This window comes from Phaseolus vulgaris, chromosome 8 (assembly GCF_051622355.1).
Source record: "Phaseolus vulgaris cultivar YP4 chromosome 8, ASM5162235v1, whole genome shotgun sequence".
Classification (NCBI taxonomy): Eukaryota; Viridiplantae; Streptophyta; class Magnoliopsida; order Fabales; family Fabaceae; genus Phaseolus; species Phaseolus vulgaris.
This window is the reverse complement of record NC_143505.1, coordinates 4,640,728-4,665,360: the sequence shown is the minus strand read 5'-3', so window position 1 is coordinate 4,665,360 and position 24,633 is coordinate 4,640,728. Positions and strand designations below refer to the sequence as shown.

General features: G+C 30.3%; 2 protein-coding genes across 4 annotated transcripts; one reads left to right on the top strand and one right to left on the bottom strand.

The window, feature by feature from the left end:
* Positions 1-16,077: 16,077 nt before the first annotated feature.
* Positions 16,078-18,727, bottom strand: LOC137827226 (putative purine permease 11). Of its 3 annotated transcripts, none has more exons than XM_068633481.2 (2): positions 18,453-18,727; positions 16,078-17,428 (listed from the first exon to the last, which is right to left on the bottom strand). In XM_068633481.2, exons 1-2 carry the CDS (start codon positions 18,559-18,561, stop codon positions 16,347-16,349), a joined length of 1,191 nt encoding a protein of 396 aa, XP_068489582.1. In that variant the 5' UTR covers positions 18,562-18,727; the 3' UTR covers positions 16,078-16,346. The 3 variants fall into 3 exon arrangements, with proteins under 3 accessions (XP_068489582.1, XP_090149869.1, XP_090149870.1); XM_090293743.1 differs by having other exon boundaries at positions 16,078-16,957; positions 18,453-18,698; XM_090293744.1 differs by lacking the exon at positions 18,453-18,727 and adding an exon at positions 18,322-18,340 and having other exon boundaries at positions 16,108-17,428.
* Positions 18,728-19,865: 1,138 nt separating this feature from the next.
* MTACP-1 (mitochondrial acyl carrier protein 1) lies at positions 19,866-22,920 on the top strand. Its single transcript, XM_068633480.1, has 2 exons — positions 19,866-20,147; positions 22,542-22,920. The coding sequence occupies exons 1-2, from the start codon at positions 19,974-19,976 to the stop codon at positions 22,716-22,718; spliced, it is 351 nt and encodes a 116-aa protein (XP_068489581.1). The 5' UTR covers positions 19,866-19,973; the 3' UTR covers positions 22,719-22,920.
* Positions 22,921-24,633: the final 1,713 nt, after the last annotated feature.

Sequence of the window (24,633 nt, the reverse complement as noted above, 5' to 3'; positions counted from 1 at the left end):
TTTACACACTTCACATTACTCATCGCACACTCAACATTCTAATTAATGTACTCGAATTACTTTATTTCAAATTAATTCTTTATCATAACTTTATTAAATGTTTTTATATTATAATCTATGCTTACCAAAAAATAAAATTGTCTTTTTAATGTTATTTTAAGATTCTCATCAAATAATAATGACACACTGAAGCATCTTAAAAATACTAAATTACCAAATTGAGCCTGCGAAAGAGATGTTTATATTCAGCATTTGATTAATCGACCCCGAAAAAGATATATAAAGTTTAAAAATTGAACGTTGACATTTTACATGAATAAAGACATTGAAAAAGTCAATAAAAATTCATTTAACGAGGAATGCAAATATAAAGATAACATTGCTGTGAAATAGTGTCTTATTACACTAATCAAGGAATTAGAAGGAGAATTTTTATTGAAATTCTCATTGCATTAATAAAAGACACTTTCATTTCTTAACTAATATCTCTAGAATACTAGATAATGTTTATCTAAAAGAATAATTCCACCATTTAAAAAAAAATGTATTTAAAGACGCTATTTAAGTTTTATTTCGATGGTGCGTATTAATATTTAACTAACTTTTTGTTACCTGAATTAGTAATGTTAAATTTTAAATCTAATAAGAGAACAACACAGATAATATCATACATGTTTGTTTTTATAAAGAAAAAACATTTAAATGGGATTCAATAGGTGTTTAAAACTATATAAACAGAAAAAAAAAATTGAAAGTCAATTACAGGGCTTATCCGCACTAGTTTTTGCTTAATGTGGGACATGATTGTACTTCCAAGCACACAAACAAGTACTCTTTTTTTTTTTCTCTTGGTCCAAAATGAAGAATAGGTTTGAGCAAAAAGTAATGAAATAAAGAATGAGTTTATTCCTGGTTTCCACCAAGCCAAAACAATATAGCTTTTTAGGAAAAAAAAAACTTCATAGAAAAGAGTGAAAATTTTTATTATTAAGAAAAACTTAATCTTACTTATTAACGGATAATCTTTAAATCTAACTTATTTTTATAAAATTGATTTATAAGATGAAGTTTTCATCTACTTATATACTCTTCTTATAAGTTAAATATCTCCTATCAAGTTTTTCGGTCTTGATGTTCACCAATTTAAAGTGTAAATGAATAAGTGAAGTGGGTGGGTTGAATGTGAAATGAATGTTGGTATTTGTGTTTTTATTGATGAATTGGAACGCACAATTGCAACATCATTATTGGAAGTGTTTATACCCACTTATATAATATTTTTACAAGTCAAATATTTCCTATCAAATTCTTTTGTCTACATGTTTACTCGCTTAAAGTGAAAATAAATAAGTAAAGTTGGTGGATTAAATGTGAAATGAATCCAATAGAGTTGATTTTCTGGTCCATCAAAACCTGGTAATACATATACTATTATAATGTTTTTATCTCTATTAGCATCATCTCTAACCTTACTAATTATTAGAAGAAAGTAATATTGTATAGATGGATAGTTGGTAGATGCAAAAAGCAAGAAAATAGAAATGGGTATGAAGAAAAGTGAGATAGTGGTGTTGAGAGGATGATGAAGGGATTGTGATTGTGAACAGGTGAAGTGGGTGGGTTGAATGTGAAATGAATGTTGGTGCTTGTGTTTGTGGTGATGAATTGGAACACACAATTTGAGCACCACCCTTAGAAGTGTTGGTGAAGTTCATGGGTGGGTCCAAGCCATTTAAGCACTTTCTGCTCCTTCTTTAATTCCTTGGCTACCCTTTTAAATGCCTATTGCCTATACACTATTCTTCTACACTCTTTATTTTCCCCCTTTCTTTAGGTTTTCTAATTCAGACCATGGGACCCTACACATTTCCTCAACATTATTTTTATTAAAACTACTCTCACTGCATTTCCCAAGGATTTGTTTTCTCCTTAAATAGTATACAAGAGCACAGAGTCAACTAACAAATACTCACTCTTTCTATAACTATTCTAGAACCTCTGCCCATAAGGGACTTTATTACATTATTCTTTTATTTATGGAAATCCCTTATTATTCTATCTTTTACTTTATTAATGCTTACATATATGGAAACCCTAAGTTTCAACACTGTGCCTTATATTATATCATCTCACATATTCACCACTTTTATTTATATTTCACTCAACTTATTCATCGTAGGGACTTATTACCACAAATAATAATAATATTTTAGATAATTAATGACTAATATATTTGTCTATAAGTTGAGGTTTTCATTTTTTTTGAAAATTAAGTTTACTTTATAGTGATAATATGACCAAATAAGTATATTATTCTGTATGAATGTAATTAGAGAATATGTAATCCTCAAGTGTATTTGTCAACTAGATAAATGGAACAACATTATACAAGAAAAAAAGTATAAATAATATATGATTTGCCTTAAAATAGAAAAAATAAAATGTTAAATAACTGTGATTCTTTTGTATTTTTCAAAGAGATACAGGCTAATAAGGTATTTGAAATGAGAATATTATTTTTCTATTAAGTTTATTTATTTTCTAAACTGTTCTATTTGTATAAGATAATTATTTTTTATTTATTTTAATTACTATGAATTTTTAAAAAATATGAGCTAATATTTAGTAATTAAAAAAACATCAGTTTGTGAAGTTTTTGTTTGAAATTCGTCTATGTTATTTTTTAGCAAAAGTATGTTAATTTTTTGTCAATTGATGTGAATTGTTTCAAAATCAGTTTTGGTCTATGTTAACTATGTTTATTTCGGCTAACAACAATTAAGGTATTTTTTTCTTGTATTGATGTTTGAACTTTTTTAACTATATTTTGATTATTTGCAGTTAAAAAAATCTTAAACTGATATTGGTAAAAAAAATCATTGTCAATGTTAATGGAAAGTTTTTCTTGTTAACATTAGAAAATAATTCGGACTAATTTTAGATAAAAAAAGTATTAATAATGTCAAGAAAAAAAAATAATGTAATTATCAACCCAAACCAAATATTAACTACAACCTATGTCATAGAAAAATGTTGTTGTTATCAATGAAAAATGATCTTGCCAACAAATAACCTTTATCAATGTTGTTTGAATAATTCTAACTTACATTAATTCTGAAAAATAATTTCATTGATGTTAATAAAAATATAATAACAGTATTTATAAAAAAAAATAGTCACGTCAATGTTATCAAGAAAATTCTTACAAATTAAAAAAAAAGTATGATCTACATTACCAAAAAAATAACTTTGATCAGCATTCATTGAAAATTAACCCAAGTAACATCAATGGAAAATAACCCCATTTCATGTCAACGGAAAAAAAATATTAATTAAAATTATCATTAATATTGAATAAGAAAAGTTTGAAAAAATTTAAAAATAAAAAACATAGATTTGTAAGAAGCAAGAAATGGAGAATTCTTAAATATTAATTTTAAATAAAATTTAAAATAATTCAATTACTCTAATAAATTCACACAGTTTCAATATTTTTTAAAGTCTTTCATTCATACAAGATGTTACCATAATAAACAATTTCAAATTTCTCGCAAAAAGAAATTAATTTCTAAAAAAATCCTCATATAAAAACGTAAGAATATTATCTATAATTAAATTATTATTTTTATTTTATCTTATTATCTATTGATATAATTTATAATTTAACTACAAAAGTAAACTACTAAAACGTGACAAAAAATTATAAGAAAATAATATAAGAAGATGGTAAGAAAAATGAATATATATTTGTTCTTTTGAGTGTATTTACATCCATCCATATATAGAAAATATATATAAGGTTATGAAGACTTTCACTCTCCAAATTACAAGTTAATTGAAATTTTATCATTATTAAATTAATTATATATAGTTACGTACAATATCGTACAATGTGTATGATAATTATTATTTTTTAATAAGAATTATTATAAAAAGTACCTAATTTATTTCTTACGTTAGTCAAGTGGAATCATTTACTTATTAGATTTTTATGATTATTTTTTAATCTGGTTTTGGTTAGTAAACAATTATACATAAAGTTTTTTTCAATTAGTTGGAATCAAAGGTGTTCTCGAAGGGACTGTGAAAACTATTACCTTCCTCCTCAGTCAGTCGGTCTCCTTCAACCTCCTATTCACCTCATTGAATGACTTTCTTCTTTTCTTTCGATATCCTCCTCTTCTTCGCAAACTCCCGGTCCGAATGGTACTTACCAAAAGTAATTTAACGTTCAAGCGAGATCTCAGTATTAATGTTTGGTGCAATTAATATGTGATAATGACGTATTTTTTTATCAAGATTCGTGACTATTTATATTATGATTATGAATTTTTGTTATTGAGTCAGATTATTGGATCATAATTAAGAGCGTATTGTTTATTAAAATCTTCTTTTATCCAAAGATAAATATATAAAAAAATAACATGTTAAAATTTAAATTAATTAATGATAGATGCTTTTTTCTTAAACTACATTTGGATGTCTCAAGAAAAATGTTATTTAATATCATACGAATAATGTATTTTGACGAGAAAAAAAACCTTTTCTTTTAATATTTATTACAATGCATTGACAAAGTTCGATTCGTAGATTAATACGAAAAAGGATAAAGGTGGAAGATTAAAGAAATATGTTAATGAATAATATTATAGATTTTGGTTTATAAACGTTTTAACATTTTAAACAAAAATAATGGATATAAATTTTTTCATCTAAAAGAGAACAAAAATGTTTTTTAGTTATTATTTTGCTTTTAAAAATATAAATTTAGGAATAACGATAAATGATATTTTTGCTATAAACATTAATTTCATATATACATATCATACAAACATAACATTAATCGCATAATTTTGTGTAAATTGACAATACAAAACGCTAAGTTTAATAGGTAATAAGCAAAATGAATGTAAAAATGAAAATGAAAACGATAATTTGTATTCTTTTTCACTGCACCATATTTAACTTGTGAAATTAAATATTACAGAAAAACTAGTGAAAATGCTGAAAATAAATATATTACAACAATTTAAATAATAATTAGGTATATTTCATCAAATTTTCCAATACTCTACGTTTACATATCTCATAAAAAACTAAGTCAATTGAAAATAAAGAAATATGTTATGTTAAGCTATACGTTATAATAACAACAAAATTCTTATATCACAATACGTAACGATAATGAGGTCATTTGAAAGAAAAATAAATATTATTTGATCTAACCATAATTTAATATTTTATCAGAAGAAGCTACTATTAGAAAGTTTCGCATCAATGTAATTATAAACATATGATTTATATACATAAGAAGTTGATGAGACAATTCAGAAAAATAATTGTCAATGTGAAGAATGGGGACTTTAACCCTTAAAAAATATACGTAATGAATTAGAATGTGTATTCAACATTCAAATTTCATTTGTTGTCAACATTAATGTGCAATGAAGATTGGACCTAACTTTTTTTATTTTATTTGGACAACTCATGGATCCTACTTCATAATTGGGGTGTTGCCTTCTTCACCCCATATTTTTAAACCTGCACCCCCCATGGAGTGAAATGATCAACCATCTTTTAAAAATATATTTTTGGATGATATGTAATTTTTAATTAAAAAATATATATTTGGTATTATATAATCTAGTATGTTTTTATGGAATTAAAAATCCTCTCTTAAATATACAATGCATAATGTATTTCTAATAAAGAGTGTATTTTTATTTATTAAGGAATAGATTTATAGTTTGTAATACATCTCCAGGATGTATTTTTTATTTTCTATTTATGAATATGCGTTTCAAAATAAACAAAAAATGTATTATAAAAGGTAAAATCTAAATATAAAATAAAAATTGTATTTTAGAATGTAGAATCTAGAATAAAGAAAAAAAAATAGATTACAAAATACAAAATATGTATATTGGGATGACGAATGCAACACTACATAACTCTAACATCATGCAATTCCATACTCATTGCTTCATTGGGCCAAACCCAACTCTTCTTCTTTCACACACATCACTTGATTTTTTTTTTTTCACTCTCATAATTTTCTTCTGATCCCATAAATATAAAAATTCTCAGTTTGTTCTTTTATTTTATGTGTAATAACTTTTAAAATGTGCAATTTGAAAGTCATTTCATGAAAAAAGCTTTTTAATTATGCAATTTGAAAACTTTTTTAATTACACCCATAAATACAATACAAAGTTAATAAAATTTTCCACATATAAAAGCAACCACGAACTTAATCAAGAAATAGCATGCAACCATTTTTGTATTATTTTTTATGTATTTGCCTTACGTAATTTTCAAACTTAATTGTACCGTTTTGATAAAATTTCTAAATAAATGACGAGGGTATGCTCCTCACTTGAAGTGTAAGTGAATAGGTGACGAGAGTGTGTTCTCCACCTAAAGTGCAAGTGAATAGGTGACCTAGGTGGATTGAATGTAAAATGTTGTGTTTGTGGTGTTGAATTCAAAGACCCAATTGGAACACCACACTTGAAAGTGTTGGTGAGGTTCATGGATGGAACCAAACCATTTAAGTAATTTTTTAATTCCTTAACTACCCTTTTAAATGTCTATTACCTACACGCTATTCTTCTATATACTTATTACCACCTATAGTATGTGGGTACCTACAAATACACTCTGATGCTCAAATCAGATGTAGTTATATTCAGATTTGCAACTTTGACTCAGAAATGTCCATTTTTGTTGTATTTGTCCATTTACGTAATTCTCAAACTTAATTGCACCATCTTGATAAAATTTATGAATAAATGATGAGAGTATGCTCCCCATTTGAAGTGTAAGTGAATAGGTGACGAGGGCGCCCCACTTGAAGTGCAAGTGAATAGGTAACCTGGATGGATTGAATATGAAATTTTGTGTTGGTGGTGTTGAATTCAAAGATACAAATGGAACACCACTCTTGAAAGTGTTGGTTCATGGATGAAACCAAACCATTTAAGCACTTTTTTTAATTCCTTCATTACCCTTTTAAATGCCTATTACCTACCCGTTATTCTTCTGTACACTTATTACCACAAGAGTGTACCTATACACTTATTACCACAAATAATAATAACATTTTACACGAGGTTTTCATTTTTTTTTAAATTAAGTTTACTTTATAGTGATAATATGACAAAATAAGTATATTATTCTGTATGAATGTAAAAGTATATATATTTGTCAACTAGACAAATGGAACATCATTATATAAGAAAAAAAAAGTATAAATAATATATTATTTGCCTTAAAATAGAAAAATAAATTATTAAATAATTGTGATTCTTTTGTATCTTTGAAAGAGAAGGTTAATAAGGTATATGAAATGAGAATATTATTTTTGTATTAAGTTTTTTTATTTTCTAAACTGTTTTATTTGTATAAGATAATTAAAATCTAATAATTTTTTGTTTGTTTTGTTTTAATTACTATGATTTTTTTTTAAAAAAAATATGAGCTAATATTTAGTAATTAAAAAAATATCAGTTTGTGAAATTTTTGGTTGAAATTGGTCGATGCTATTTTTTAGGAAAAATATGTTAAATTTTTGTCAATTGATGTAAATTGTTTTAAAATTAATTTTAGTCTATGTTAATTATACTTATTTTGGCTGACTAACAGTTAAGATATTTTTGTCCTGTATTAATGTTCGAATTTTTGTAACTATATTTTGATTATTTGCTGTTAAAAAAATCTTAATCTGATATTATTGGTAAAAAAAATCATTGTCAAAAAGTTTTCCTTCTTAACATTAGAAAATTCAGACTAATTTTAAATAAATAAAAATATTAATAATGTCAAAAAAAAAAATCATGCAATTAACCTTTATCAATGTTGCTTGAATAATTCTAATTTACATTAACTTAAAAAATAATTTCATTGATGTTAATAAAAATATAATAATAATATTTATAAAAAAATAGTGTTATCAAGAAAATTCTTAAAATATAAATTCAGAAATAAGTATGATCCACATTTAATGAAAATTAATCCAACTAACATCCATGAAAAATAACTCCATTTCATGTATAGTACAAAATAAATTATTATTGTAAAAAATAAATGATTATCGTAAAAAAAAAAAAGATCCTTCTCCCAATTATTTGAGGTTGTGACACCCAATTTAGGCTTCTTTGGTTGATTTTGCAGCCATGTCTTTTTTGTCATCTAACAAGTGTTCAATTTCATCATATCGGTAAAAAAGGTCAATAACTTTTCTATATAAAACGGTGAACAAAACCCTCTCCTCTAATTGAAAGCATAATAATATGTCTATGAATATATAGCAATGCAACAAAGTAAACTAAATAAATGGTATCATACAAAATAAATGATCATCGTACAAAATAAAAAAAAATAAAGAGATGATTATTCAAAGTCGAATTAATTGTGGTAAAGTGCAACATGATGATGGCGTTTTCATCCCACTCAACGAGCTCAGACTAGCCGAACCTCATCCAAAGCCGGACGGTGTCGGTCTTCTTCGAGGTTTTTGCACAGTCATCCGGCAAGGCTGTGATCCTGGCGGTGTAGAAAGGTTGTGGTGAGAACCGAGTCATGAATGCAGAGAGGTTTATACTATATTATATTTTAATTACATTGAACTTATAAGTTTGTAATATACGGATGCAATAATCTTCTTGATATTAATCATCAAACTTATCACGTGTTCAACATTCTTAGTCTATTCGTACAACACAGAAGAAGAAACTCTCTCAACTTCTATTAATTGGAATCCAAATAAGTGTATATAGTTTCCAAAGCCATCTCCAGAACCTCAAACTCAAACAGAAGCTCCTCCACGCTGATAGGTTTCGGTCCAGAAAACTGTTGTTCAATCCGCTCAACAAATGGAATAACCTCCTGCCGAAGAGGAGCAATAACTTTTATAAAGGTCAAATTAATCATTGTTGCTTTCTCTCTAGCTGCAATGAAAAAAAAACACATTTAATTTCATTAACCATTCTTCATTCTTAATCATAATATAGCATCCAAAACAAACACAATTCTAATAGAAACCTACTTTTAAGAACACATGCAATTCAAAATTGAAAATCGAAAAGGTAAATTCGATTACCAAGGATGTTCGACGAGTGAGAAAAGACGGAGACAATGATTCTCAAGTTTCAAGCGGATGGCGATCTTCTCATCCACGAGCTAGAACCGCTCAAACCTCATCCAAAGCCGGACACTGCCGGTCTTCTTTGCCATTTTCAAGACGTTGGAACCTGAAGCTTATGCCTGTGATGAATATATAACCGAAATTTCTGCATAACTCTTTGCATTGTAAAATTTCAAACTTTAACTACCTTTTGCATCCTACACCAATATAAGCATATGCAAAAATTTAAGCATAATTCTTTTCATGTTTTTAGATTCAACTGTGTAAAATTAATGGTTCATCATATAAAAACAAATGGCCATCAAAGAAAATAAAAAAAATGATATCGTACAAAATAAATGATTATCGTACAAAACAAAATAGTATCTTTCTCCCAATTATTCGAGGTTGTGACACCCAATTTAGCTCCTCTAATTGTTGATTCAGCAACTTCCTTGTCAAATATAGTCATGCCATATTTTCTTTGTCACCTAACACATATTAAATTTCATCCATATAGGGTCATCATAAAAAACAAATGGTCATCAAAGAAAATAAAAAATTGTACAAAATAAAATAAGATTCTTCTCCCAATTATTTGAGGTTGTGACAGCCAATTTAGCCTTATCTAATTGTTGATTCAGAAACTTCCTAAATAAGGTCATACACTTTTTAAATATAAGTATGATATCTCAAAGATGATGGAACTATTGACAAAGTAAACTAAAAAAAAATTATAGGTAGCAAAAGAACTATTGATAACATATCTCTTGCAATCCATTAATATTAATCTTCAAACTCATCCCGTGTTTAACATTCTTAACATTCTTAGTCTATTCATTCAACACAGAAGAAGAAACTCTCTCAACTTTTGTTAATTGAAATCCAAATAAGTACATATAGTATTTAAAGGCAGGTTCAACCAATATGGTCATCATTTTAAAACAAATGTTATCAAGGAAAATAAAAAATAGTATCGTACAAATCAGTAATCATCTTACAAAATCAGTTTTATATTATATTTTAATTACATCTAATTTATATGTTTGTAATACACGCATGCAATAATCTCATTGATATTAATGTTCAAACTCATCACGTGTTCAAAATTCTTAATATTCTTAGTCCATTTGTCCAACACAGAAGAAGAAACTCTCTCAACTTCTGTTAATTAGATTCCAAATAAGTATATATAGTCTTCAAAGCCATCTCCAGAACTTCAAACTCAAATGGTTGTTGACCAATAGGTTTCGGTCCCGAAAAGCTACTGTCCGAGTCGCTTAACAAATGGAATAACCTCCTGCCGAAGAGGAGTAGTAACCTTTATAAATGACAAATTAATCACTATTGCTTTCTCTTTTGTCACAATAAAAAAAATACCAAACACATTTAATTCCATTAACCATTCTTCATTCTTAATCATAATATGCATCCAAAACAAACACAATTCTAATAGAAACCTACTCTTAAGAACATATGCAATTCAAAATTGAAAATCAAAAAGGTAAATTTGATTACCAAGGATGTTCGACGAGTGAGAGAAGATGGAGCCAAGGATTCTCAGGTCTCGAGCGAGAATCCTAACATGGTTGTGGCACCCAATTTAACCTCCTCTAATTTTGATTCAGCAGTCATATCTTTTTTTGTCACCTAACAAATGTTCAATTTCATCACTATCTCTATCTGTAAAAGAGGGTCAATAACTTTTTTATATAAAACGGTGAACAAAATCCTCTCCGGTAATTGAAAGCATAATAATATGCCTAAGAATATAGAGCAATGCAACCAAGTAAACTAAATAAATTGTATAATACAAAATAAATGATCATCATAGAAAATAAAAATAAAATAAAAAGATGATGATTCAACTCAGTCTAATTTGAAAAAACATTATTGAGTGTTTCACTTTTTGTATTTGTCGGACCTTGAGTCAAATTATTGTGGTCATGTGCAACTTTATCTGGATGATGGCATTTTCATCCCACTCCACAAGCTCGGATCGGTCGAACCTCATCCAGAGTCAGACGACGTTGATCTTCTTCGAGTTTTTTACGTAGTCATCGGGCGAGTCTATGAGAGGTTTATGTTGTATTGACGAAAATATTTATTGAATGAAGCGTGTGAGCAAAGAAAAAAAGAAAGAAATAATATTATATTATATTTTAATTACATTTAACTTATACGCGTGCAATAATAAAATCAGATAAATCTTTCCGATTATGTAATAATCATATAATCACACATAATATTTAATATACATATTTTTTTAAGATTTAAAATCATATAACTGATGTATGAATATATATATATATATATATATATATATATATTATGAATATTTACCTAATAATTATCCGATTAGTAGACTACTGTTTTGCTCTACTCACACGTACATTTTATAGGATATTTATGCTTTGGCAACAAAGTTTTGTTACAATTATTTATTAATATCTTCTTTTATTTAAAGATAATAAATATATAAAAAATATCATAATAGATGTTGCAATTTAAATTAATTAATGATAGATGCTCTTTCTTAAATTACATTTGGATTTTTTAAGAAAAATGTGATTTAATATCATACTAATAATGTATTTTGACATGAAAAAACTTTTTTTTTAAATATTTATTACAACTTACCAGGCATTGAAAAAGTGCAAGACTAATATGAAAGAGGGTAAAGGAGAAGATTAAACAAATGTAAGGCTTTTTAAAAGAAATATGTTAATGAATAATAAACAAAAATAATCGATATTAAAGTTTTTCATTTAAAAGAGAACAAAAATGTTATTTTTAGTTATTGTTTTTCTTTTAAAAATGTAAATTTAGAAATAACGATAAATGATATTTTTCCTACAAACATTACTCGGATGATTTTGTGTAAATTGACAAAACAACACGTTGAGTTGAGCACGTGATAAAAGTTATATTTTAAAATCTACAATTAAAAATAAAAGATAAAAAAAATATTTTAAATTATGGAATACAAAATATATATTCTGGAATGTACAACTTAAAATACAAATTTCAAAAGAATAAAATTGGAATTTTAGTTATATGGGATTGTAGGTTTAAAAACATGGGGTAGAGAATGCAACACCACATAATTCTAACCTTATGCAACTCATTGGGCCAAACCCAACTCTTATTCATTAACACCCATCACTTAATTTCTTTTTGCACTCTCATAATTTTCTTCTGCACCTATAAATATGAAAGTTTACACTTTGCCCTTCTATTTTATGTTTAATAACTTCTAAAAGATACAATTTAAAAGTCATTGTGTGCATAAAAAAAAACTTTCGGATTCTATAATTTGAAAACATTGTCACTAACCTCATTTCACTAGCTGAGATCAACTGCATGGATTATACAATATCATTGGACACAATTAAAAATCAAATTCGAAGTGATATTATAGAATTAGTTTGCAATTTGGAACTTTGTATTAATTAATTGAACGGAAAATTCAGCAACCCTGAGTTACCACGACAAGTGTTGAGTTGATATCAGTTTTTTTTCTTCCTCTTCACTGCTGCTTCCTCCATAGCTCTTGATGGAGCTTTTCTTTTCTATCGAAGGTAGTTGTTGGAGATCCCACATCGACTAGAGATTAGAACCTTTAATAATATATAAGTGGGTGCAAACCTCACTCCATTGAGCCGGTTTTATGGGGTTGAGTTAGACTTAAAGTCCACTCTTTCTTTAATATGGTATCAGAACCATTTCGAGTCTATCCTAGCGAGTGTTTGTGTTGGACCTATCGTGCCACCCGCTATCGGACCACCCAAAATATATAGTCCCACGCACGAGTTGGCAGTCTCGGCGTGAGGGATGTGTGTTGGAGATCCCACATCGACTAGAGATTAGAGCCTTTAATAATATATAAGTGGGTGCAAACCTCACTCCATTAAGCCGGTTTTATGGGGTTGAGTTAGGCTTGGCCTTGAAGACTCAATGAAGAAAGAGAGAGCATGGAACCAATAACAGAAAATCACGATTGAAGGAAAACCCAAATCTTATTTTCTATCAAGTAGGAGGCTTTGAATCGAAAAAAAGAGAAAGAGTTACCCACCATGTTGTTGAGAAGCAGCGATGAAAGTTGGGGGGCCACGAGAAAAGAAGTTAAGAGAGATAACAAGTACTTATTTTTTTTCTCTTGATTAGAATAGGTTAAATAAAGAAGACCAATGATATGATGACATTTTGCTCCATTATACAACTCCTTATTAATGATATAAAAAATGGTATTTTTATCATTTAATGTAAAATTTGAAATTTTAAGCATAGAAAGGAGGTTGTATAGTGGAACAAAGGTTGTCATTCTATCATTTTTCAATAAAGAACTAGTTTATTGTTGGCTTCCACCAATCCACATCAATATAACTTTTTTAGAAAAAAAAAACTTCATAGAAAAGTGTGAAAATTTTTATTATTGAGATAAACTTAACTCTTATTGTTAAGAGATAGACTTTAAGTGCAACAAGATGTAGTGAATTTGCAACTTTGACTCAAACCATTTTGGTAATGATGAGGGTGTGGTCCTCACTTGAAGTGTAAGTGAATAGGTGATGAGGGTGTGGTCCCACTTGAAATGCAAGTGAATAGGTGAGGTGAATTGAATGTGAAATGTTGTGTTTGTGGTGATGAATTGGAATGCACAACACCACTCTTGAAAGTGTTGAATTGGAACGCACAATTTTGAAAGTGTTGAAGTGGAATGTACAATTGCAATGTTGATAAGGTTCATGGGTGGACCTAAACCATTTAAGCACTTTGGTAATGACGAGGGTGTGGTCCCCCACTTGAAGTGTAAGTGAATAGGTGATGAGAGTGTGGTCCCCACTTGAAATGCAAGTGAATAAGTGAGGTGGATTGAATGTGAAATGTTGTGTTTGTGGTGATGAATTAAAATGCACAACACCACTCTTGAAAGTGTTGAATTGGAACGCACAATTTAGAAAGTGTTGAAATGGAAAGCACAATTGCAATGTTGATGAGGTTCATGGGTAGACCTAAACCATTTAAGCACTTTTTTAATTTCTTGACTACCCTTTTAAATGCCTATTGCCCATACACTATTCTTCTATACACTTATTATCACAACACTCTACCTATACACTTACTACCACAAATAATAATAATATTTTACACAATGACTAATATATTTCTCTATAAGTTGAGGTTTTAATGTATGGAATGTGTGAAAATTGAAGATATATGAATAATGAGAATTATTGAATAGGAGTATTGACTTTGTAATGGTATTATTGTTTGGATTGGAATTATCTAACCATAAACCATTAAGTTAGGAGCACACAAATTAAGATCTTCCTTCTTAAAAAATATATGTAATGAATGAGAATGTGTATTCAGCATTCAAATTTCATTTGTTGTCAACATTTGACAACTAATGTTACACATATGTGCAATCAAGATTGGACCTAACTCTTTTTTTTTATTTGGACAACTCATGGATCTACTTCATAATTGGGATGTTTCATTCTCCACCCCCACATTTTTAAACCTGCACCCCCATGGAGTGAGATGATAAAACAGTCTTTTAAAAATATATTTTGAATGTCACATATGTATTTCTGAATCTAGAAAATATTTTCTAGAATATAAAATTTAAAATATATTATATATTTTGATTGTATAATTCGATATATTTTTCTGGAATTAAAATTACTTATAATCTAAAATATATTAATGCATTTCGATTATGTATTTTTGAATATTTTTTATTAAGGTAATATATTTATAGATCGTAATACATCTCTAGGATGCATTTTATATTTTTGTATTTATGAATATGTCCCAAAATACAAATTTTTTTATTATAAAATGTAGAATTCAAAATATAAAATAAAAAGAAGTATATTTTAAAATCTACAATTAAAGATAAAAGATAAAAAAAATATTTTAAATTATGGAATACAAAATATATGTTCTGGAATGTACAACTTGAAATACAAATTTCAAAAGAATAAAATTGGAATTTTAGTTATATGGGATTGTAGGTTTAAAAACATGGGGTAGAGAATGCAACAACACATAATTCTAATTGGGCCAAACCCAACTCTTATTCATTAAGACCCATCACTTTTTTTTTGTGCACTCTCATAATTTTCTTCTGCACCTATAAATATGAAAGTTTACACTTTGTCCTTCTATTTTATGTTTAATAACTTCTAAAAGATACAATTTAAAAGTCATTTTTTGCATAAAAAAAAAACTTTCTGATTCTATAATTTGAATTTTTCTTTTAACTTTTAGATTGTCTGATCTACCAATATTTTTTATATGAATTTTTTTAAAATTATACAATTCAAAAGTTTTCTTTATTAAAAAAAATGAACTTAAGCATTATATATTTTTTAAGTTTATCCATAACACAACCCAACACACAGCTAAACGTGACGACAAAGGGTGATGGTTACAAATGAGGTAATTTGGTCTTTTAACCAACTCTATATAGAAACTACGAGGGTGCACATAGAAATTACCCTCTCCTATATCTATTTTGAGCTGACCCAAGCAAGTAATTTCATTTTTTTTTCTTTTATTGATTTTCATTTATTTTTTCTAAGTAAGAAGTGTGTATAACTTTACCAATTACTAATATTATTTAAAAACCCTAATGGAAATTGTTTTAGTTGAATTTTATTTAAAATTGAACCAACTCTACTTCAATATTTATCTGTAAGTTTTAAAATGCTTGTAAATACTATTTACACAAAATACTTAAGTGAAACTTTAATTCTAATTATTAAAGTTTAAAACCAAAAAAAAAACTTAAATAACTGCTTAAGTTTTGTACCTATATTTTCCCCCATGAAGTGAGTTGAAAGTTGTTGAAATAGGCTAATGCAAATAATAGCTTTGTTGTAGCCTATGATATTGAGAAGCATGAGTACCATAGTAACTTAAGAAAGAAAACTCAAAAAAGAAAGAAAGAAAAGGAACTAATTTTGAATAGATTTGACTCATAAAAAGATATTTGGATTCAGAAGATCAGAGACTTGCAAGAGTTCTGAGACCTGTAACATTTCATTTCTTAAATGAGAGAACAATTATCTGTAGAATAAGCAATAACCTCCTTAACTGTACTATCTCACTCGTTCCTGAGAATGAGGAAAAATAAAATCTAAGCTAGCAAACGCTATAAAGGAAGGAATTAAAGCATGAAAAGAAAAAGATATGGCCAAATTGAATATTCTCAACAAGCAGTATCATTCTGAGACCTAGCCACAGCTTGTGCATGTCTTGCCTTTGAATCATCAAGATAGTTCTGATAGATGTAAGAGACAAAACCCCAGATAGCCAAAAGCATAGAAATTATCTTCACACCATTCATCTTATCATGAAAAACTATAACAGCAGCAATAGGAGTAACAGCTAAAGAGACAGTGCTTATAACATTGGAGTAGAGAGAAGATACTAGGAAGATCAAGCCAACAACACCAACAGAGCATACCTGCCAGGCTACTGCTGTCCAAACCAAAGTCATGACATAAGCAACCTGTCCTTTCCCAAAACCCTCCATTTCTCCATGCAAAGTATGGCTTTCCCCACTTGCAAATAGGCCTATGACACTAACACTAGTGGCTACTAGAGACGTGTAGATTTGCATTTCCAAAACAACAGAAAACGTTTCCTTCTTCAGAACCTTCTCAAAGGTCAGTTGCATGAGGGAAAGCAAAAGAGAGTACAATGCAGAAGCTCCAAGGGTACATAGGAAACCAATAATGTACTTACCCTTGGCAAGACCAGATGGTTCCTCTGAGTCTTCGTTAACAGCAAGGAGTGAAGCAGACAAAGTGAGAATCACTGTAGAGTTTATAATCAAAACTGTGAACTTTTGAGCATTGATAAAATATGAGAAAACTGCATTAAAAGCTAATTGTGATGCACAAATCAGTGCGTATGTAGAAGCCGAGAGGTACAAGAGTCCAGTGGAGTACATCATATTGTCAGCAGCAACTAAGACTCCCAGAACAAAATATATCAAAAGAATAATTTTGATGGAAGGTGAAGCAGAAGTAGAAGCCTCTGCAGGTGCAGGAATTGTATATAATGGAATGAACAAGAGTGGGAATGCAGCAGTTTGAACTAGAGTAGCCATCCATTTACTATTTCCACCCTGATCATAATAAAATCTTCCAAGGATAACAGCAGCACATTGACCTATAATAAGAAATCCTATGCAGAGTGCCACAAGAAACCACCATTGCCATCGCTTATATTTATTAAATGCTAATTCAGATATTGTTCCAGGTGCAATCATCGGTTCTTCACTATCTGTAATTTTAAGCAACATTAAAGTCTGCTTTCTTTAAGTACTTTAAAAGAACCGCAACAACATCCAATAAAAAGTAAATGCGAAAAAGACAATCCCATTTAAACTCAATCAACACTCTGCACATGCGTTAGTAGTTGAATATGGGTATTCACATGTTCATTCACATGGAAGAATGCTTTTATAGTATATACACCCATAAATACAAAGTTAATCAATTTTTCCATACATATAAAAGCAACCACGAGCTTAATCCACAAAAGATTTTCATGATATTAAAAGAACATACAATTGCATGGATTATACAACATCATTGGACACAACTAAAAATCAAATTCTAAGTGATATTATAAAATTAGTTTGCAATTTGGAACTTTGTATTAATTAATTGAACGGCAAATTCAGCAACCCGAGTTACCACGACAAGTGGTTCCTCGCGAGCTTCTTTCTCTTTTCCTTTACTTTCTCAAAGCTCTTATGTCATGTTTTAGGAAAAGTGAAGTTGCTTTTTAGTGTTTTTACCATCTTCTAGAACAAGTGATAAAGAATTCTAACAAACTCTCATCTTTCCCTTGATATGGGTTCAGTTTCCCTACCACTACTAAAATCATTTTGGTGGCCAATTCTCCTCAGGCAGAGGATCTCAACATCTCATTGGCGTCAACCATGTTCTCCATCAAGATCAGTAATTAGCAAATCACAGTTAAGAAAATAGCCTCCTAAACGTGTAAAAAAAAACACCAAAGCCAACCAAAACTGCAGGAAACATGTTAAAAACAAAAGACATACACAATCACACATAAACCCCGGTAAAGACAAAAGACAACAAATTTGGGAGCAATCAGACTTAGACACGGCAGGAAACATGTTAAAAACAAAAAAAAAAACAGCATACCCATTGGCCTTGAAGACTGAATCAAGAAAGAGCATGGAACCAATAACAGAAAATCATGATTGAAGGAAAACCCAAATCTTATTTTCTATAAAGTAGAAGGCTTTGAATCGAAAAAAAGGAGAAAAAGTTACCCGCCATGTGAAGCAGCGAAGAAGGTTGGGGGCGACGAGAGAAGAAGCTAAGAGAGAGAAAAGGAACACAGTGATGATGAATGACTGAGATGGGAGAGTAAGTTGTCATGAAATGAATCGAATACGATTCGAAGGTTTATGTGTCTCAACCGCACGTTATAGTGGAAGCGATGAAGACAAGTAAGAGCCGTTTTGGAGAGTGGCAACAGAATCATCCAACTATAAACCATGTTTTACGTTAGGAGCACACAGATTAAGATCCTCCTTAGTAAGGTAAAACCCAACAAAATCTCCTAATCTACTTATAGCATAAATATTTACTTTATACAGTAAGATAAGATTAACTTTTAAGATCATATATTCCTTCAATTTTGTAATGAATTGATGTCTTTTAATGTTCAAATTATATTTACAAGAAGCAGTTTAATATAATATAGAGTTATTTTTTACTGTTGACATTTTTAAAATATTCAAATTTAAGTCCAAGATGCAAATAAAATAAAATATTGAAAATATCTAATTGGCATTTCACTCGCCAAATTATATATTTTAATTTACATAAAAAATAAAATTGGACATAGTCGGAAGTTTATCAACAATACCAATATATTTTAGCATACATACAATAATTATTACTCCAACGTTTTCTCTGCAAAATTTTAGTTTAATAATTATTATTTAGTTCAAACTATTTTGCTTGGTAGTACACTATACATTTAAATTTTAAAAATATTAATACTTTTTTTATAAATATGAGTAAGAGAACCACGACACATCCATTCCATATATAATTAAATTTAGATTTTGAAACAAATATCAATGTAGCTCTAATTTACTTTAACCTATATATATTTTTTCATCCAAACAAATTAGATGGAATTGGATTACTAGTTTTAACATCCATCTTATGATATTAATGATAATTTAAAAACAATAATTAATAATATTTATTTTATTCTATAAATGAGTCGTTGTTCTAGAAAAATAGATCTAATATGAGATTATTTCTCCATTAAAATATGTTTGCTTGTAATTTAAAATATTATTAATGTTTTAAACAGTCTTTCCACTAAACTCCAATTTAAACCTTTTAAGTTTTTATTTGTTTTAATCTTTTATAAGTTTTAAAAAATTTAAAATAACATATTATATACTGATGATGTTGATATTTGTATATAATAACATGATATATGCCAAAACCATTTTCTTTTAAATACGAGTTCAAGGATTAAACTGAAAATTAAGTGTATTTGAATGTTAACAATCAGGATGAAGTGTAATTGTTGAATACAAAATTATATTAAGTGTGAGAAGGGGAAAAAGTTTATAAAATATAAAATATGATAATTAGAAAAAGGACCAAAATTATAATTTAATTTTGGATTTGTTTTAATATTATGCAAAATAGGTGTGGAAGTGATCAGAAAATGTGGAGGGTTTAGTTATTTAGATTGCTCCAAAATACACAAAAGCTTTTGGTAGACTCACTTCACCTGTTTGCAAAAGAAAGGAGAGAGAGAGATGGCAGTGAGAGCAGCCGTACTCCGCCACATTCGTGTGCCACTCCAAGCCGCTCCAAAGCTTCAGCCATGGCGTGCCATGTCATCACACGGCGACGATCATCTCTCCAAAGAGGAGGTCATCCAAAGAGTCCTCGCCGTCGTCAAAGATTTCCCCAAAGTCGATCCTTCCAAGGTTTTCCTCTTCTTTTCCTTCCCTGCTTTCATTTCTTCCATCCTTTGTTGCATCGTTATTGACAAATAATCAAAATGGGAAATGGGTATTCTGAATCGTGATCTGCTGATTTCACCAAATGGGTTGTCCCAGTGTTTTGAAAACGAGGAAGGAATGTCGCTGTTTCTTTTTTTTATTGATTTGGGCAAAAGGGTTTTCCCAAAGTTTGGAAATTTAGGTCGATTACAATCTGGGTGGTGTATGGGTGCTTAATTCTCGTTAAAATTGTGAGTGGGGATTCTGATTGATTTAGCTCTAAGGGTCTTCCATCGTCTGAAATATGAGAATTTTTACCAATAACTATTTAAGCGGTGTTTACATTCTGTTGTCTTTGTTAATGCGAAAATGATGAAATTATGTATCTCAAATTGTTATTATGCTGATTTAACCTATTGATGTTCCCCGAGTTTAGCTCAGTAATAACCTGGGTTGTGTTTGTAATCTTAGTTAGTGTGAAAATGCGGAATGGATTTTCCGATTCGTTATTCTGTTTATTGATCCCATAAGGTCTTCTCAAAATTTGAGAATTTCCTTTAACCATCTGATTTGTTTTTGTGCTTTGTTGTGTTATGGGAGACTGTTTTTCCATAGTCTGGAAATTTAGTTCAGTAACCATATGGTCAGTGCTGGTAATCTTAATTTGTACGAAAAATGCTATTCAGAAATCACTGTTCTATTGATTTGCCCAAGGGTTTTCCCAAAGTTTATGAATTTAGCTCAATGACCTTCTGGGAAGTGCCTGGTCTAGTGGGGAATTTTTCAAATATTTAGTGAGGGTTTTTTTTTATGTAAAAGAGCAAATTCCGTTATTGTTTTCAGCTGATTATTCAACTGAGACTGATGTTATAGAAAAAACTAGATGGCACTGGGGCATGGTGTAACTCAAACTTTCTTCTATACTGTATTTGATTATGATTTCTGTCAATATCTTCCTAAATGGGTGTCCTGGTGCACAGGACTCCTATCATATGAAGTGGGGGAAGGGTTGGATGGGGGGAATTGTATTCTATGTAGTGTGTATCAGACCTTACCTAGTAAGATATTTGGATTCTGTGTTATTTTATTTTATTTTTTCATCAAAATATTGATTCAGATGACAAGATTCTTTTAATGAAGCATAATTTCTGATAACAAGATTCAGGTGACAAGATTCTGACAATTCAGTAAGATTTGTAGAGTTCCCCCCTTTTTGATTGTTTACATAGCCCACATTCCCGAGCAAAAGGTGAACAATAAAATGATAAAAGCTTTAATTTTTATTAAGGCATTATGAGTTTGATTTGCCTAGGAGTGATGGACTGGAGTCTGGAAGACTGTCTTTGATGTATTTTTTTTTTCTCTGTTTTTCCTCTTTTATCCTGGCTTGCTTTTATCCATGTTCTAGGTAACTCTCTCCCCCTTAATAGACTTAAACATATTAGTTCTCATAATAACATTAAAATTGAATAACTAATAATATCTATTAGTCACTAACTAGTACTACATTTAGAAATTAAATCAATATAATTATATATCATAATATTTGGTTATTAACCATCATAATATTCTTTTTAAGTAAAAAAAAACTATCTCAAGCAAACAGGTTGAACTGGTCTTTTTGCCAATTTACCCAGTTTTGCACCAGTTTCATACTGGTTCTTTATAATGGTTAAATGAAGCAGTCTAATAATCGGTATAGAGCAGTTTATATTATCATGCATTTTTACATAAATAATATTTTGTTGATTTTCTTATCAACGATTAAGACTCTTTACTTGCTTTGTGTGTATGGATATACACTTTCCTCAAACCCCACTTGGTGGGAGATGAGAGAAAGATGAAAATAAGGTTGTCATGTACTCTTTTAGATAATCTGGGCTGGAAGCAACTACACTTTTGCTCAGTGAATCCACTCTTCATTTTACATCTTGATGAAATGAAGGATGTTGTAGTATGCCACTAAGGGTTTACAGTATGAACTATCTATGTATTCTTCCACTCAAAGAAACTGTTTTTCATTTCAGAAACTATCAGAATTGTTTTCAGAACATCTTCTACAGTGGATGGAAATAAGAAGAGAGAAATTGAGTGAATCGTAGGGGTTGTTTGGTTTGAGAAAAATAAAGAAGAAATAAATAGGTAATAGAATAAAAAACTGCCAGATAATGTATGTTTTCACGCAACAATCTATTTTCGAGAACATGATTATCGACAATGTTGACTAGTTTGCCTGAACTTCATTGTATGACAATCAATTATCTTGTGTAGAAAACAAGATAATGAATTAGTTGTTGGTTGGTGTGTGTAGATGTTGACGATTGATATTGAAGAATGAGAATGTGTTGTATTTAGTGGTTTGTTTGTTGTGGTCCTCAGGTAACTCCAGAGGTCCATTTCCAGAATGATCTGGGATTGGATAGCTTGGACAATGTGGAAATTGTAATGGCTCTAGAAGAGGAGTTCAAGTTAGAGATCCCAGACAAGGAAGCTGATAAAATTGACTCTTGTAATCTTGCTATTGAGTATATAGCTAATCATCCCATGGCTGGTTAACTAATGTGTCTTTTTTATTTGGCTTCTTGTTGAACTTCAGCATCACTGCAACCTTGAACCTTCCCCTTACTTTCACTGGTTCTTTCTGGAATCTGGTGTTTGTTTTTCCCATTTAAATTGGAGTCAAGGAACTGGTTCTTTAGAATAATGGGAATTGTTCAGAGAGGAATTTCTCAATGAAAATTGGTACTGCTTTTTTTAAGTTACTTTTCTCAACTGTGTATCTTTTTTGTCCTACCACCACTGTTTTTCAGTTTATTGATTGCTAGTTTGAAGAGTTTGTACACAGAACGGAAATAAAACATAAGTTTTATAGTTTTCGAGAGTGTTTAATTGTTACATTAATTTATCCGAAAAAAAATTATTGGTGTTTCTAGTGACCTTTGAATGTGGTACAACATTGAAAATATTAAATATTACATTTATGAAATGTTAAGTGAAAGAAGATTACACGAATCTTGGACGGTGGAAAGGGATACTAGAGAAAGTAAAGTAATTATTAAAACTTAAACAGAATTTTACGGTAAATAATAATTTTAAGATTTTTTTTAACACGATGCAATGCCAAATTCTTCTTGCACCTCACACATTATGCATCTTAAATTTTTCAAAATTGTACTTCGTTCTGAAATTGAAAATTAAAAATTAAAAATATACATTCTAGAATCAGTAAATCTGAAATATATTTTTGTGTTTTGGAAGTGTATGAAATAAAATTAGAAAATCAAAATTTTATTTCAAACAATCGATTCCGAAATACTAATTCAGAAACTAAAATCTAAATTTGAAACTGCACTGGCACTGGGCGAGGTTGGGACCCACCTGCCTGCCCGATGGCTAGTCAACCTGACCGAGAGACCAAGAGGTCAAGACCTTTGGAAACTTGGCCGAACGACCGGGAGGCCGAGACCTTTGGAGACTTGGCCGAACGACCGAGAGGTCGAGACCTTTGGAGACTTGGCCGAGAGGCCGAGACCTTAGAAGACTTAACTTAGACGGCCGAAGACCACAGGTATTTGGCCGATGACTGACCCTTACCATGGGAATTTGGCCGATGGCCGAACCCCATTACAATTAACGCTCAAACCGAGATCAGTGAAGCTAATCCATCATCAAGAATTAGGTAATGCAACCCTAAGCGGTATCCACCTCGATAAACGAGCCCAACAAGGTAGGCCCACTAGAATAATATAAATAGCACGCATTTCAAGGAGTAAGGTATGTCATTATTACTGTTCACCTACCTGAGAGCTAACCACCCGCTTTACTGACTTGAGCGTCGGAGTGCCTTCGCAGGTACCCCCACCATCCGGTGTTCACCCGACGACCGAGTCCCGCGTGCCGAAGGATAAGCAGGAGGACGAGAAGAATCACAGCTCATCACCCAGTCACCTGCCCGACCGAAGGAAGAAGAAGACTTCAACAGTTCATGCATGCCACGCTAAAAAAGAATATCGACATGTTCGCTTGGACGCCGGCCGATATGCCGGGTGTGAGCCCCGATGTCATCACCCATCGGTTGTCAATATTCAAGGAAGCCCGCCCGATCTCCCAAAAAAAGAGGGACTTGGGCAACGAAAAGCGTCTCGCAGCGAAGGAGGAAGCCAGCAAGCTCCTGTCGGCCGGTTTCATAAGGGAGGCCCGATACACGACATGGCTAGCCAACGTCGTCATGGTCACCAAGCCTAACGACAACTGGAGGATGTGCGTCGACTACAGAAACATCAACAGCGCATGTCCGAAGGACACCTACCCCCTCCCGAACATTGACCGCCTGGTGGATAGGGCGGCCGACCACAAAATTATGAGCTTCCTGGACGCTTACTCTGGCTACAATCAGATAAGCATGCACCCGAGGGACAAGGAGAAGACAGTCTTCATGACGGCTGACGCCAACTACTACTACGAGGTCATG

What these genes read in the sequence shown, in the direction of transcription:
- LOC137827226 (XM_068633481.2), bottom strand. Translation starts at nt 18,561, where the DNA reads ATGACAACTTACTCTCCCATCTCAGTCATTCATCATCACTGTGTTCCT. An exon ending in TTCGCTGCTTCACATGGCGG is followed by an intron (nt 17,429 to 18,452) that starts GTAACTTTTTCT and finishes TTAAAATTACAG; the next exon opens with ATAGTGAAGAACCGATGATT.
- MTACP-1 (XM_068633480.1), top strand. Translation starts at nt 19,974, where the DNA reads ATGGCAGTGAGAGCAGCCGTACTCCGCCACATTCGTGTGCCACTCCAA. An exon ending in CCAAAGTCGATCCTTCCAAG is followed by an intron (nt 20,148 to 22,541) that starts GTTTTCCTCTTC and finishes TGTGGTCCTCAG; the next exon opens with GTAACTCCAGAGGTCCATTT.